This window comes from Prunus persica, chromosome G5 (assembly GCF_000346465.2).
Source record: "Prunus persica cultivar Lovell chromosome G5, Prunus_persica_NCBIv2, whole genome shotgun sequence".
Taxonomy (NCBI): Eukaryota; Viridiplantae; Streptophyta; class Magnoliopsida; order Rosales; family Rosaceae; genus Prunus; species Prunus persica.
In genome coordinates this window covers 4,213,156-4,227,630 of record NC_034013.1, presented here as the reverse complement: position 1 = coordinate 4,227,630, position 14,475 = coordinate 4,213,156, and the positions used below count along the sequence as shown (strand labels likewise).

The 14,475-nt window shown below is 36.5% G+C and overlaps 1 protein-coding gene across 3 annotated transcripts; it reads left to right on the top strand.

The window, feature by feature from the left end:
* On the top strand, window positions 857-14,168 carry LOC18776944 (DEAD-box ATP-dependent RNA helicase 13). 3 transcript variants are annotated; one of them, XM_020564464.1, is made up of 16 exons: window positions 857-1,014; window positions 1,850-2,037; window positions 2,125-2,517; window positions 2,658-2,836; window positions 2,921-3,115; window positions 3,593-3,769; window positions 4,003-4,391; window positions 7,659-7,839; window positions 8,417-8,539; window positions 8,625-8,741; window positions 8,929-9,033; window positions 10,074-10,214; window positions 10,335-10,400; window positions 12,922-13,080; window positions 13,650-13,731; window positions 13,838-14,168. In XM_020564464.1, exons 2-16 carry the CDS (start codon window positions 1,866-1,868, stop codon window positions 13,888-13,890), a joined length of 2,532 nt encoding a protein of 843 aa, XP_020420053.1. In that variant the 5' UTR covers window positions 857-1,014; window positions 1,850-1,865; the 3' UTR covers window positions 13,891-14,168. The 3 variants fall into 3 exon arrangements, with proteins under 3 accessions (XP_020420053.1, XP_007210894.2, XP_020420052.1); XM_007210832.2 differs by having other exon boundaries at window positions 861-1,014; window positions 1,860-2,037; XM_020564463.1 differs by having other exon boundaries at window positions 861-1,014; window positions 1,819-2,037.

Below are 14,475 nucleotides of genomic sequence, written 5' to 3'. Positions count from 1 at the left end.
GACGACGGTATTAGATGCGGATGAGTTTTTTGTTAATGTTTTTCATCTCTAATATTGAACTTAAAAACATATATATATATATATATTAGTTTTAATATATTGACACACCCACCCACCCAAACTTGGGTTTTTGCAACTATGTTGTATTTTTATGAAAGGTTCGTGTTTTCTTGTTCACTAGGCGTGAAGTAGAAAGATGACTGGCGTCGGAGACGACGGTATTAGATGCGGATGAGTTTTTTGTTAATGTTTTTCATCTCTAATATTGAACTTAAAAACATATATATATATATTAGTTTTAATATATTGACACACCCACCCACCCAATTTTCTTGGACCATAGTGTCCAAGAGAACATGATTGAATTCTTGAAATCAGAATGCGTACTTTTATTATATTGACACACTCACCCACCCACCCAATCTCTAGTACGTTCCTCTTTAGAGTACTTCCATCCATTTATCATGGCAAAGAGCAAAGACAAGTAAGGGCAGTTATTGTTTACTTGAATTGTATATTCTCTAGAATTTATTTTTTTTGGGTACTTTTCTACTCATTACCATGGTAATTCAAGGGCAATTACAATTCACATGGGATTAATTTTATTTATATATATGAGATTAATAAATAAAATTTGGCTGTATAATTTTTTTTCGAATTTCTTGGTAATTGTTTTCAATTTTTTAAAACATTTTTTTCTTTGCTGATGTCAATGCCTATCTTGCCTTGGGCCTTGCCGGGCTGGATGTCACCGCTGGAGCTGATTTTTGGAGACCAGGGCCTTTTGCCTGGGCTGGGCTGTCCGCTAAACTGCTCTTACCTCTATCCTTTATCATACATCCCACCTCTTGGAGTCTATTCGTCCAAAAACATCCTCTCAGAACCCAATATCTTCAAGAGACCAAGAATCAAACGTGGGCTCATCAGCTGTAGCACTCTCCCTCATGTGCCCTTGATTGCTCGTCTGCTCTCGGCGGTCAGGTACTGTTTTGTAGCAGCGACGTCTTCTATCAGGTACTGTTCTCTCCTCTGGAACTGAGTCGTTAGATTTTTTCGTTCCAGATCGATACCGTACCGCGACTGAGTACGCTCGATAGATCGAAATTCGTTGGGATGACGGCTTAGCAACTATGGTTTTTCTTCTTAGAAAATGAAGACATGCATTGATTTGGCCTCTTGAAACCTGCATTTTGATATCCTTCCAACCTGCCGCATATATTAATTGGACATGATTAACTGCAAATTTTGTAATTGCATAATAATAGGTGCCTGTATGTGGTGTGCGACGGCACACTTGCATATAGAATATATTTAATTGCATAATAGTCTGTGGCTAGGGCTATTAGTGGCCAGCCTAAGACTCAGTCTCGCTCAACTCATCTCTCTGCTTTCAGTCTCTGGCTCACCTCATCTCTAAATATTTGGGATTTCAGAGTGGTTTCTCCGGCTCCTGAATCCACTGCAAGTAAACCTAAGACTCATTTATGTTGTGTTATTGATATGCGTAGGCTTTTTGGTCTATGTAAACTGAGGTTATTGCTGTAGAAATTGCCCTCTTTTTGAAACCCATTCTTTGAAGAAATTTCAGTAAAATACAATGACCTGCTTTGAATTGGATGTCAAATTGTAAAGTGAATATTCTATTAGGTATATATACCTTGTCTTCGGATATTTCAATAGGACAAACAAGACCTCTTTTTTCTTTTCATAGTTGACTGCGCGCAAGCCATGTGCTTCATTGAAAGCCTTTTTCCCCAATATGCATTCTGTGTGCAAGCCTCTTTTTTACTTAATGTTGTTACTTTTTTCACTTTCTAGGATCAATAATCTCATTGATTTGAAAACCTAGACATTCCCAGATTACCATGCTGCCAACACCTCTCTTGCGTGGATTGAAGAAAAAAGCTAAAAGGAAACAAATTCAACAACAAGATGCAGAACTCGAGCGATTCGAGTCGCTCCCATGGAACCCATCTCTTCCCATTGACGAAGACAAAGCCTTCTCTAATGTCGTCGGCAACAACGAGCTCGAAGGAGGTTAGTGCATTTGCTTTCTTAATTTTGTTTTTTGTTTCAAAGAAGCTGGGTGTTTACATTTGATATTGTTAATTTGAGTGAATGCAGGTTTTCTTATGCTTGAAGAGATTGATGAAGCTGAATATGGTTTACAAATTCCTGAACCACAATTAGCAAATAGGAATAAGAAGGAAAAGTCTAAGCAAAGTAAAAAGTCCAAGAAACGGAAGCGTGGTGGGGTCGATGGCTCTGCTGGCGATGGAGCTGAGGCTAAGGGTGAAGAGATATTTGACAAGGATGATAATGAGATGAATAAAGAGAAGAAAAAGAAAAAGAAGCCGGAGGAAGCTCAGGGAAGTGAGAATGTTGCTGGAAATGGTGGCAATGAGGTTAAAAATAAAGACAAGGATGAAGATGTGAATATTAAGAAGAAAAAGAAAAAGCACAAGAAGAAGAAGAAGAAGGCCGGGGAGACCTTGGAAACTGAGGAGAACACAGTTGGTTAGTGTTGTATTTATACTTTTGGGATTTTCCAATGCTAATTTATTTTATTTTATTTTATTTCTTTTTATTGGTGTTGTGTTGTGCTGTTTCTTTTTTTATATTCTTTTTTATTTTATGCATTGGTGTTGTGATTCCAGATGACAGTAGCAATGGCAAGGAAGAAATTGAAGAAGAGCCTTTTGATGAAAATGAATATTATGCATGGAATGAGTTGAGACTCCATCATCTGATTATGAAATCAATATATCGGCTTGGGTTCAAGGAACCAACGCCAATACAGAAAGCTTGTATTCCTGCTGCTGCTCATCAAGGAAAGGTTGGTTAAGGTTATTGTGTAAGATCTTGGATAGGTTGTGATTATATCTGGTTTGATGGTCATTATAATTGATTTATATGGCAGGACGTTATTGGTGCTGCGGAAACAGGTTCCGGGAAGACTCTAGCTTTTGGTTTGCCCATTTTGCAACGGTTGTTGGAGGAAAGAGAAAAAGCTGTGAAGATGTTTGATGAAAAGGGGGAGGAAACAGAAAAGTTTGCTCCAAAAGGTCTTTTACGGGCCCTTATTATTACTCCCACAAGAGAACTTGCAATTCAGGTAATACAGTTGCATTGCCAGTTGATTTTCTTCATGTAATTCTCAGTTGCATGAGTGCATATGTTGACATTTTGTATAGTTTGATGCCTGCTGCTGCATCTCTTGTTATGATCGAGTCTAGGAGTTGGTGAAGATAGCTGGAAAACAACAGTTTTCCTGCCTTATGTTTTGTAACTTTTCTAAAATAAGCCTTTGGTTTTTATAGTAAAAGAAGGTTCATTCCTAGTGGATGCAGCAGAAATTTCAATTTTTTACAAGCTGGGACGCAGCAGAATTTTCCATTTCTGAAAAGTTATCCGATGTTTATTTTTGCATTCTCTGGGAAGCAAGAGCTTACTCATCCCTTTCCAGATTGTTTTTCAACATAAATAGCGGAACTACTTTTTGAATAATTGGAACATATGGGTTTTATAATTTTTGTGAACCGTGTTTGATTTGGAATCTGCATGTGGGGAATTTTCATTTTTCATTTTCCAGGTCTCTGATCATCTTAAGGCAGTTGCCAAGGATACAAATGTTAGAGTGGTTCCAATAGTTGGAGGGATGTCAATGGAAAAGCAGGAGAGACTTCTAAAAGCAAGGCCTGAGATTATTGTTGGGACTCCTGGAAGATTATGGGAACTTATGTCTGGTGGAGAAAAGCATCTAGTTGAGGTTAGTACTGATAATATTATGTATTTATGCAGTTGCCTTCATTGGAGGAGGGCTATCCCTGTTCTAGCTTTGTGACTCCAAACGTATGAAGAAATAAGGGGACCATAGTCGCAGTTGTGGTGTCATGCAATGCTTGTTCTCGTGTGCATAAATGAGCTGCACACATGTACTACACCCTTGACATGTGGTATAGTTTAAATCAATTTTGTGACTCTTATTTTCTGCTTTTGCAGTTACATTCATTGTCTTTCTTTGTGCTGGACGAGGCTGATCGAATGATAGAAAATGGTCATTTCCGCGAATTGCAGTCAATAATTGACATGCTTCCAGTGAGGAATGGATTAACTGAATCCCATTGTGAAAATGCACAAAATTCTGTGGAGATGTCCAACTTTCAGACGAAGAAAAGACAAACATTTGTTTTCTCTGCTACTATAGCACTATCTACTGATTTTCGTAAGAAGCTAAAGCGTAGTTCACTAAAATCAAAGCAATCAATGTCTGATGGGGTGAATTCTATAGAAGCTCTAAGTGAGCGAGCAGGAATGAGAGACAATGTTGCCATCATTGATCTGACAAATGCATCCATTTTGGCAAATAAGCTTGTGGAGTCATTTATTGAGTATGTGCCTCTCATCTATTCATCTATTGTCTGGCATGTGGATCTCTTTCTCATGAGATTTCAATTCATCTTAAGAACTTAGTCATTTTGAGTATAATATCCTGAATTTCTGTTTCTCCATTGAATTGGGTGAACTCAACTCTCTCTCTCTCTCTCTCTCTCTCTCTCTCTCTCTATATATATATATATATATTTATATTTATACACTTTCTTTCATACACACATACACGTACACACATGTGCGAAGTGGTGATTTAGTGAATAGCTAAGTAAGAGCATGGCATCTTATACCTTAGATCCAATATGGAGGTTAATGCACTTGATCCACTGCATCTTAAGTAATACATTGTACTTTTTTTTAATGGTACAAAGGAGGTCAAAGGGGGACAGGGAATTCGAAATTTGACCTTGGGTGCAGGGGTAAGTGCTCACTCCTGTTGGAGCTACAAATCCCTGTCTAATAACATGTACTTAGTCATTAAAGGGGGAAAATAGTTTGTTGAACTTTCTATTTGTCCATTGAATTATGTGAATGTTAATATGTTTGTGTTTTCTTTTTACCCTTCCTGATATATTTGTACTGAAATTGGTAGCCCCAGTTTTAACTCCTTCCAGAAAAAAAATGTGATTGTACTTTTGAGGCCTTCATTTGGGATGAGGGAACCAATTGTTCATAAAATATAGTGTAAATCAATTCCAGGTCTTCATACCTTTAACTGGTGTATGCCTGGTGTCTAGCACCATTTGTGGTCCTATGCCTTAATGACGGATGCATAGTATAAAATTAGATATATTTTTAGTTATTAAAATTTAAATTTAAGGTTATGTACTTATTTCTGTTAGGGATCACTTGTCATATTGGGTATTTTTGGTATCTTACTATTTTAGTACTGCTTGTATAAATATGCCTCATTGTACTAGGATGGGTGATTTTGGTACATTGATCAAATAGCTTATCCCAGTTTTTCTGTCCCCTTGTTTTCCTTATCTCGCTCTGAGTAACTGCTTTTCTATTTTCTCCTTCTCGTATCTTTCTCTCTTTCTCAATTCTCTCCTTTTCCTGCATCATTCTTATATTATGATAGGAACCTGTAAACTTTATTTTTTCAAAAAGAAAGATGGGCAATAAGTATTTCAATGATCATACATAGATGCTCAAACAATTGAGTTCCTCTTCCTGTTTACGCCTATGCATATGGGAGAGGCCTTCATGTCATTAGTTGATATCTCTACATTAAGTTGAAAGAAAGTGAATCCCTAAAACGGTCCTCATAAGACTAGCACTGCTTTTTCTTCTAATGCATGCCTCGGAAATGTGTTTCCCATTTTGGCCAAAAGAGGACCTGATTGCAAACAATGACATCTCACAGAAAAACCAGTGCTCTCTACTTCCAATGTACTCTTGGCTCGCTATGATGCCTACATCCGTCATATTTCCTATTGTTTATAAAATAAAGAAAATTTCTTCCAGAGTTATGTAAAGAGGTCCTCTTAGGACATGTAGTGCTATGCGGACCTCATATTGTCTCCTTTTTCTTCAGCTAAGAGAGGACCTGATAAGAAACAATGGCATCTCAGAAAGCCAGTGCTTTGTACCTTCAATCTGCTCTTGGCTCGCAATGATGCCTACATTCTTTCATAGTTTCCTATTATCTATAAAACAAGTAAAATTTTCTTTCACTGGTTGCATAATTCAAGTAGTAAAGAGGTCCTCATAAGACACCAAGTACTGTTTCCTCTAATGCAGACCTTGGAAGAGTGTTTCCTCTTTTGGCGAAGAGAGGACCTGGTAGCAAAAAATGTCATCTCAGGAAGCCAGTGCTCAGTACTTTCAATCTGCTCTTGGCTCACTATGATGCCTATACCTCTTCATGTTTTCCAATTTTAGCAAATAAAGAAAAGTATGTCACACCTAGGTTACTTAATAGCTTTAAATAGTAAAGAGGTTCCCTTAAGACACTGTTGCTGTTTCTCTAATGCAGACCTTGTAATGATATCTCTTTTTTGGCTGAGAGAAGGCCTGATAACAAACAATGGCATCTCCAAAAGCCAGTGGTTTGTAACTTCAATCTGCTCTTGGCTCGATATTATGCCTAAATTTCTTAGTTACCTATTATCCATAAATAATTTTCTTTCACATTTACATAATAGCTGTGAGTAGGAAATCTATTAAAGATTCTTTTCTTTGTTCGAAATTGTTAGATCTCCACATAACAGGAGAAGAGATATGGTAACTGAGCAGAGTGTCATGGGAGATTTTAGATGTTTAGATATGTCCTTGGTTCGTGTAAATTACAAAGTCTGTAAATGATTTTTATTTTATTGCATTCTTGTGTTTAAGTAATCGAAGGTACTTTGGATTTAGTTTAGCATGTTAAATGTAATTTTGATTTTGCCATCTTTTGTGGAGCTAATATTTGAATGGCAATGAAGAATCTTTAAACTCGTTTTCTTTAGTATCATATTGCAAAATTTTGGATTGTCTCTGCTTTTGTTATGTGATTCAGGTGAAATTTTCTCTCACAGCTTTGAACTGTATGCTATTACTTCTGTACCTTATTGTGGTTGAAATTCATCAAATATTGGAGCGTGATTAAGAGGGGTGTGGTTTTGGGAAAATGTGCAGTAATGGAGGTTTTCTGGGTAATTTTTATGGAGCGGAATTGATGGAAGTGTAATATTTCTTTTGGGTGGTTAGGGGTGGGTAGGGGGAGGGTAGGGGGAGTACTTATGGGAGAGGGTTCGATTTTTGGGATCATTAGGCTTCAGTTTCTTCAGAGTTTAGGAGCAGTTCTTTCTTAGCTGTCTTTTCAGATTGGAGAGCTGCTGTTCTCTAGTGCCTTATTTTGTTGTTCTGGATGTCTTATGGTATTGTTTTGTGATTCTAGCTTAGTGCAGTGGATTTCTTGTCCTCTGTTTCTGCATGCGTTTCTTTTAATCAATCATTTTATTTCTTATAAATAAAAGTGGGAAAAGAATATATATTTTTTATTTCTTGTACTTCCATATCTTATTGTTAGATGGTGGGGACAATTTACGTTTTAGATTAAAATCTGCCTTGGACTTGGAGTAAATTCTCTGCCTTAATTTAAACACGTCTGCACTTTTCATTCATCCTAACCTCAACCCATTCAAGCCTTTAAAACTAAAATAAAAAATTGGGATCAGTTTTTTGAATAAGTTGTTTAGTCATTTTATTTTATTCTCTCCCATTTTATTGCATGAGTTTTTCCAGTGGAATGCTACTTAATCATCTTAGGTTTGCAGATGCACAGAAGAAGATAAAGACGCCTATTTGTATTATATTTTAAGTGTTCATGGACAAGGTCGCACACTTGTGTTCTGTACGTCAGTTGCAGCGTTGCGACATGTATCATCACTCTTGCGCATTCTTGGAACAAATGTATGGACGCTTCATGCTCAGATGCAGCAGCGAGCTCGCTTGAAGGTGCGTTTTTTCGTTTTCCAAATAAGTCAAACAAGGTTGTAACAAAAATATATTGCAAACAAAAAGTTTAATTAAAATTTTCATTCGATATGGTGGGCCTTGACATTTTATGATTTTCTGTGTAAAATTTGGTCATGTGAATGATTGACAAAAATTCTTTACTATTCAGATATATTCAATCAATGGTTATTTAGGAAAGAAAGTTTGAAGTTCAACCTTTTTAGATTCAAGGAGCTGAGGGCGGTAGGTGTAGTTTAAACAGAGCAGTTATATAATGAGACAGATACCTATTTAAAAATAAATATGATCATCATATTCCTATGAAGTAGACTATGAAATGGCAAAGGTTTTTTCTTTTTGGGTACTTTTTGAAAAAAATAATCTTTTATGTTTGTGTCCTAGAGCTCGTTCTTAAATGTATATAATCTGGGTCCTGACAAACTGGAATTGGGACGGATCTGATGCCTTTTTTATAATTTTTATAGTCACATTTGCTCTTCCCAAGACTTGGTTGTATTTACACGATTCTTTAATTTCTTTTTTAACACCGTTCTGCTCTTCATCGTGCTAAATGCAGGCAATCGATCGTTTTCGAGGAGATGAACATGGTTTACTTGTGGCCACTGACGTTGCAGCAAGAGGCCTAGATATTCCTGGTGTTCGAACTGTTGTTCACTACCAGCTTCCACATTCAGCAGAAGTAAACATTTGGATGCTTTTCACCATGTTTGTTGGGGTTCTTACAGTTTCTGACAGGAGAATGTGTTTTATTTATTTATTACTAGGTTTATGTTCACAGAAGTGGTAGAACTGCTAGAGCTTCTGCTGATGGGTGCAGTATTGCACTAATTGCACCAAATGAGACATCCAAATTCGCTTTGTTGTGCAAATCATTTTCTAAGGTAGCACTTTTCAAAAGAAGGCTTTATTTTGAATTTTACATCAAGGAAAAATTAAGTGCTAATTGATGGTGGTTTAAATATTGAGTATGTAGTCATACATTGAATATATCAATCACAGCACTTGTTGTTTTCAGTTCTGTGACTTCCCCCAATTTATCCTTAATATGTTTTTTTTTTCTGTACTCAGGAAAGTTTTCAGCGATTTCCCATGGACAACGCATACTTGCCTGAGGTCATCAAACGATTATCTCTTGCGCGTCAAATGGACAAAATTCTCCGGAAGGATTCCCAGGTATATTCATATATTTAGAATTTTACTGTGCAATTCTATTGGTGGGCATTGTGGGCCAAGCCGCTCAAGGCCTATGCCTAGTGCTCCCTAGGGCCGCAAAAAGGGCAAGGCGAGTGTGACTTGGCCTTTGGTATGAAAGGCTAGGTCTTACCCAGCCTGTTTAATAAGACTCAAACTTCCTGTTCAGGCTGAGCTTTCCCATCCAGATGAGGAAAAGCTACGCCTAGGCCTATCCCTTAGTCCAAACGATTGAATGGCCCATAGGGACAGGCCTAGAATTGACCACGACTTTTAAACAGGGGTTTTTGTGGTTTATATAATTTAAATGATTTAAATTATTATGAAACTCCCTTTGTCAACCTAAATACAGAAAATGTCAGTTATATATCATTTGTACATTAATGTTATTTAAAAATGAAGGCTAATATGGTAAATAAACCTTATAACCTAAATCAAAATATAACATATAATATCTGTTATGTACCTTCCATTGCATTGCACGTGGTCTAAAATCAAGTTACTAATTATTTATTCACCAAACAACTGACATAAATTATCACCAAACAACAATATTTTCTTTGAAAAAATTAAATCTTAGAACCTAAATCAAAATATAACATATATTATCTGTTTAAGAGTAAGCCCACTAGGCAAAACAGAAGGCCAAGCTCAGTAGGCCTTGTAATGATTGGCTGGCCTTTTCAATGAAAGATGACCCAATCCCAACCAAGGTGATATGGACTGTCCCTGCTTGTGTGTGCCATCGGCCCAGCTCGATGCATCATCCCAAAACTTGGGATGCGACCCTTACTTACTTTGTATGTAATCATGATTTTGTATGTTACTCTAGTTTTTCTTTTCTCTAAGTTACAGCTGATCTGCATATTTTCTAGTCATACGTGCATACTAGTACCAATTTTGGTGATTCCCTTTCATGTCTATTTCAAAATTTTCTCATAATTTGCTATAATATGTTTGACATTCTTTTGTTTGTTCATGACCTTATTTTACTAATTGTTTAGTTTCTTTTTCTTTTTCAGGAGAAATCAAAGAAAAGCTGGTTTGAAAGAAATGCAAAATCGATTGAATTAGTTGTGGACAACGATGACAGCGAGGAAGAAAGGGTGAAAAATCATAAGAAAAGGAAAGCCAGCTCCATGAATTTAAACAAGTTGCAGCAGGTTGCGTAATACTATGAGCTTTCCTGTTTTTCATAATGCAGTACCTCGTCTGTTTGTCAAGTATTGCATATTCTAAAGTCTAGGGCAATATCATTTGACCTATTTTTGTCTGGAAAACAGGAGCTCAAGATATTACTTTCGCGCCCATTACAACCGAAGTCATTTTCACATCGTTATTTTGCAGGGGTAACTATCTCACCATCGTATTTCCCTTTTTGAAAAAAATCTTTTATAAGACGTGACATTCTTTTCTAGAAGCTGTTAGTTAATTGCTGTTAATCTTGGCAAAAGTAGTTTTTACGCTGATGCATTCTTTAAATTTTCATACTATCACTTTATTTTTTGGCGGAATGAGAAACTTCTATCCATGAAAAGAAAGATGTTCAGGGAAAGATAGACAAGAATCAGTCTAAGCATTCCTAGCTAGAGCATGACATTTAAATTTATTTCTCACCCATTGAGATTAATTAAATTAAATGGAGTACCATTGAAATTCTTAGACCAAAGGAAGGGCCAAGCAATGACACTAAATGAAAGTCCATTTCTTGTAGAATAGACTAGGATTATTATTCTTGTATATGGTTATCTCAGTAATTTAGTTCCTGAGGGTTTCTAATAGGATTTTAGGTCAATAAATTAGGTCTTTGTATTTCTGTAGAGGTAGACTTGATTCATGTAGTACCAGAAGGGGTTTTAGAACTTTGGGTAGAATAAGGGAGAAAAATGAGATTAGAATTTTCAGAAAGTAGAGGAAGAAGGAGCTAGAAAGATGAGATGAGAGAGACATTAGTTTATGGACTGGGGAAAGAGATACTCAGGGATTCAAGAAGGATAAACTTTATTCATCAACCAAGTCTGGCTCTAGAGAACTACAAAACCCTTAATTTATATAGACCTAAAACCCTATGAGAAACCCTCGGTAACGTAATTAATTAAATCAACCTAACTTCAAAAACCCTAAATTAAAACAATAATTGTAGCCTATTCTGCATAACCATTTCCCAAACCCTGAGTTAGGTAGCCCATCATTTAATTATTCTGCATAACCATTTCCCAAAGCCTGAATTAGGTAGCCCATCATTTTCCTTTCCTCAACATCAATGCAGACCAAGACAAACGCTTAATCAAGGACGAAAATATCTGCCAATATACCTACGGATTGGATTTTCAGAGTGTCGACCCCCTTTCTTCCCCCCATATCACCGATATTTCGTTGATTTCCCTGATATTTGTTGACAGTTCTGACATTTCCCGATATCAGCATTAAAACCTAGAAATTTTTTGTGATTTTTGAAGGTAAGAAGGAAGAAGATGCAAATTCAAACCAAAAGAATCTCTGATCATTATTGTTTAAAACCTCTAATGAAGTCAAATATGAACCAAATTAAACCTTAATTGAATACCCATCTACTAACCCAGCCATTTTATCAATCTAAATATCCAAGCAACCTGGTGATGATTCTAATGCAAATAAAACCAATCGTTATACACCAATACCGAAAATGATTTCATTTTTATATGTTAATCACCAAGAACTTCCATCTCTAAGCTGATGTCTCTCCTTGAGTCGCAAAACTCTTCTCCCCTTCCAACTCATAAATTTCTTTATCTAGGCACTGTTTGTCGAAAACATAAAAATTCTTTCGTTCCAGTCTCGGCTTCCTTTTTAACTCTAATTTAATAAACCTGAACCTTCCCGTCTCTCAATTGACACTATTACCTTGCTTGCATTTATCCCTTTATGCCCTTTATGCAGCCACATAGGCCTGAATGGTAAAGGACCCAACCTAAAACTGTTGGAATCCCAAACGGCAGGTAGATACTACCCCAACCAAGGCTGTCTGTTCAACACTTAACTCCTCATGATTTTGGTCTAGTTGTTGGTAAGAGTTGGATTCCAAAATTGTGGGTCAAAGAGCACAGGCTATCTGCCTAACACTTGGGTAACTCCCCTCCTGTAATTGTGACCAGGTTGTTGGAAGAGTGAAAAGAAAATTAGTAAAATTGAATAGGAGTAGAAAAATATTATAGAACTGGTTTGAGAATATTTTGTCATATTATCTTTAGTTATTGTTTACCAAGAAACAAAATTGTCGTGTATTATATAGTTTGTAGCTGTATACCAGATTATTCGATGCACGTTTATATGTCAATCGTTTAACATAAATGTATAACCCTTTTCTTTTATACGGTCACATGTGCCCGATGTGGATTAAGTATAAAACTAAGGAATGTCATGTAGTAACTAATCACAAGGGAACTAAGGGAATTGAGAATCAAGTCTTCATGTACTGCTAGCATTACATCTGGAATGTTTGGATAACTCCTTGTAGGTTTACTAAATTATGGCTTTCACATTTTTAGATTCTTTATTTTCACAGGCTCTCTCAAAGAATATACATTTCATGGCAATTGGGTGTTCTTTTGCATGTTCTGTCTAGCATTCTATGGCAGAACAATGCTGTACAGTTTTTTCCCCTTTCCTTTGCTACTTAACCACTTATGTTTATAACCTGACATTCCTGAATTACTATCTTCTCTCCCCTTTATGGTGTTTTCTGGAGAGTTGAGGTCAAACTTATGATTAATATGATTATGATCTCCACTAAGGAGTATATTGGTTGTTGCACAACCTTTATAAGGGGCTCCTGCACTGTTGTGTTTTTCAAGTAACGGCACTGATCCTTTTTTGTTTTTATATTTTCAGGCTGGTGTCTCGCCTCTCATGCAACATCAATTTGAAGAATTGGCTAAGAAAAAACTTGGTGACAATAGTGACTCAGGAGATAAGAAAAAAAGTAAATTGGTAGTTATCGGTCAGGATTGTGTGGAACCACTCCAGGCACTTCGGAGTGCTGGGCATGAGGTAGTACCTAAAGGCTAAAGTCATAGATTTTACCTATTTCCTACGATCTGATTAAAGTTTTGTTGCATGATTTCATTACTCTTTTTCTCTTCTCATGTTGTGCACACTGAAATAGTTCCCAATATGAGAGGATCACATGATGTCCAGATAATATTGATATTTTTTTGTTATGGTTGAAACTTATGTATGGTCAAACTTGCACTTAAGTACATTTATCTACTTTGTCAAGCCTTCAAATTTTTTGAATTTCCATGGATTTTTCAAAATTTAAAAATATGGATACATTTGTTGATTAGAGAGAATGCATGCCATCATAAGTGAACAGATGCATGGTAAACTATAATTACAATAAGATTAGCAGCTGATGTGTGCGAAAGCGATATTGAAGTCAACATAACAGAAATTTGCTTTCATTTGACTTCTTATTTGGGTGAATAATAAGCATGCAGAGTTAAAATCTTTTGTTTTCTCTTTATTTTTATGTCCATAACCATTACTTTGAGTTCCAGTATTTCATACTCTCTCTCTCTCTCTCTCTCTCTCTCTCTCTCTCTCTCTCTCTCTCTCAGGTGCACATAGATGGGAAAGAGATGGCACAAAAACGAAGAAACATAGTGGATTTGAGGAGGAAAAGAAAAGAGGAGAAAACACGTAAATTTTCTTTCCTTTTTCTTTTCTTTTTGTGTATATCTGTCTTTCGGGGTCGAAGGGAGGTTGGCTCCTTTGGTTTTTGTATTGATATTGTTATTCCTTCCAGGTTTGAGAGATCAACGAAGAAAACGGAAGAAACAGCTTAAAGGGGGAGATTGAGCTGATTGGCCAATTGGAATTTTTGTTTACTCTGGTGTTGATAATCTAGGACCAACAACATATACTAATTATAAGTTCAAAGTAGCTTCCTTGGCCTTTTCTATTTTATTTCTCGGTGGAAGGGAGATTCTTTGATGCGGCCATTTACCTCTAGGTTGAAATTGAGTTTTAAATTCATGGTCATGCAGCCTTAAACCTTGAGTTATTTCAAGTTTTTGTTCTTTAGTACGTAATAAGAATTATTCAGCTCTAAGTAAAATGACTGAGATTTTCCCCTCCTTGTGCTTTTTTTTTTTTTTTTTGGGGTTGTGGAAAGAATGACAAAATGCATTGCATAAAAAACATGCAAAAACCTGACAACAGGCCTTGCCCATAGAAGACATGAACATGAGAAACCCAATTGGAACATCGCTTGCATCTTCTGTATTACTGCGGCTGCTGGCACGAAGTTAGCCGATGTTTATTCCTCAAATACTGTCATTGCTTCTTCTCTGGTAAAAGTTCACGACTTGAAGGCCTTTTACCTGGCATTGCTGACCCATTGTGGAAAAGGAGGCCACAAGATGGTCAAGCTAAATGTCGAAT

Coding starts and splice junctions, on each gene's coding strand:
- LOC18776944 (XM_020564464.1), top strand. CDS start 1,866: ATGCTGCCAACACCTCTCTTGCGTGGATTGAAGAAAAAAGCTAAAAGG. Junction 3,770..4,002: donor GAGAAAAGCATCTAGTTGAG/GTTAGTACTGAT, acceptor CTGCTTTTGCAG/TTACATTCATTGTCTTTCTT. Junction 10,215..10,334: donor ATTTAAACAAGTTGCAGCAG/GTTGCGTAATAC, acceptor TCTGGAAAACAG/GAGCTCAAGATATTACTTTC.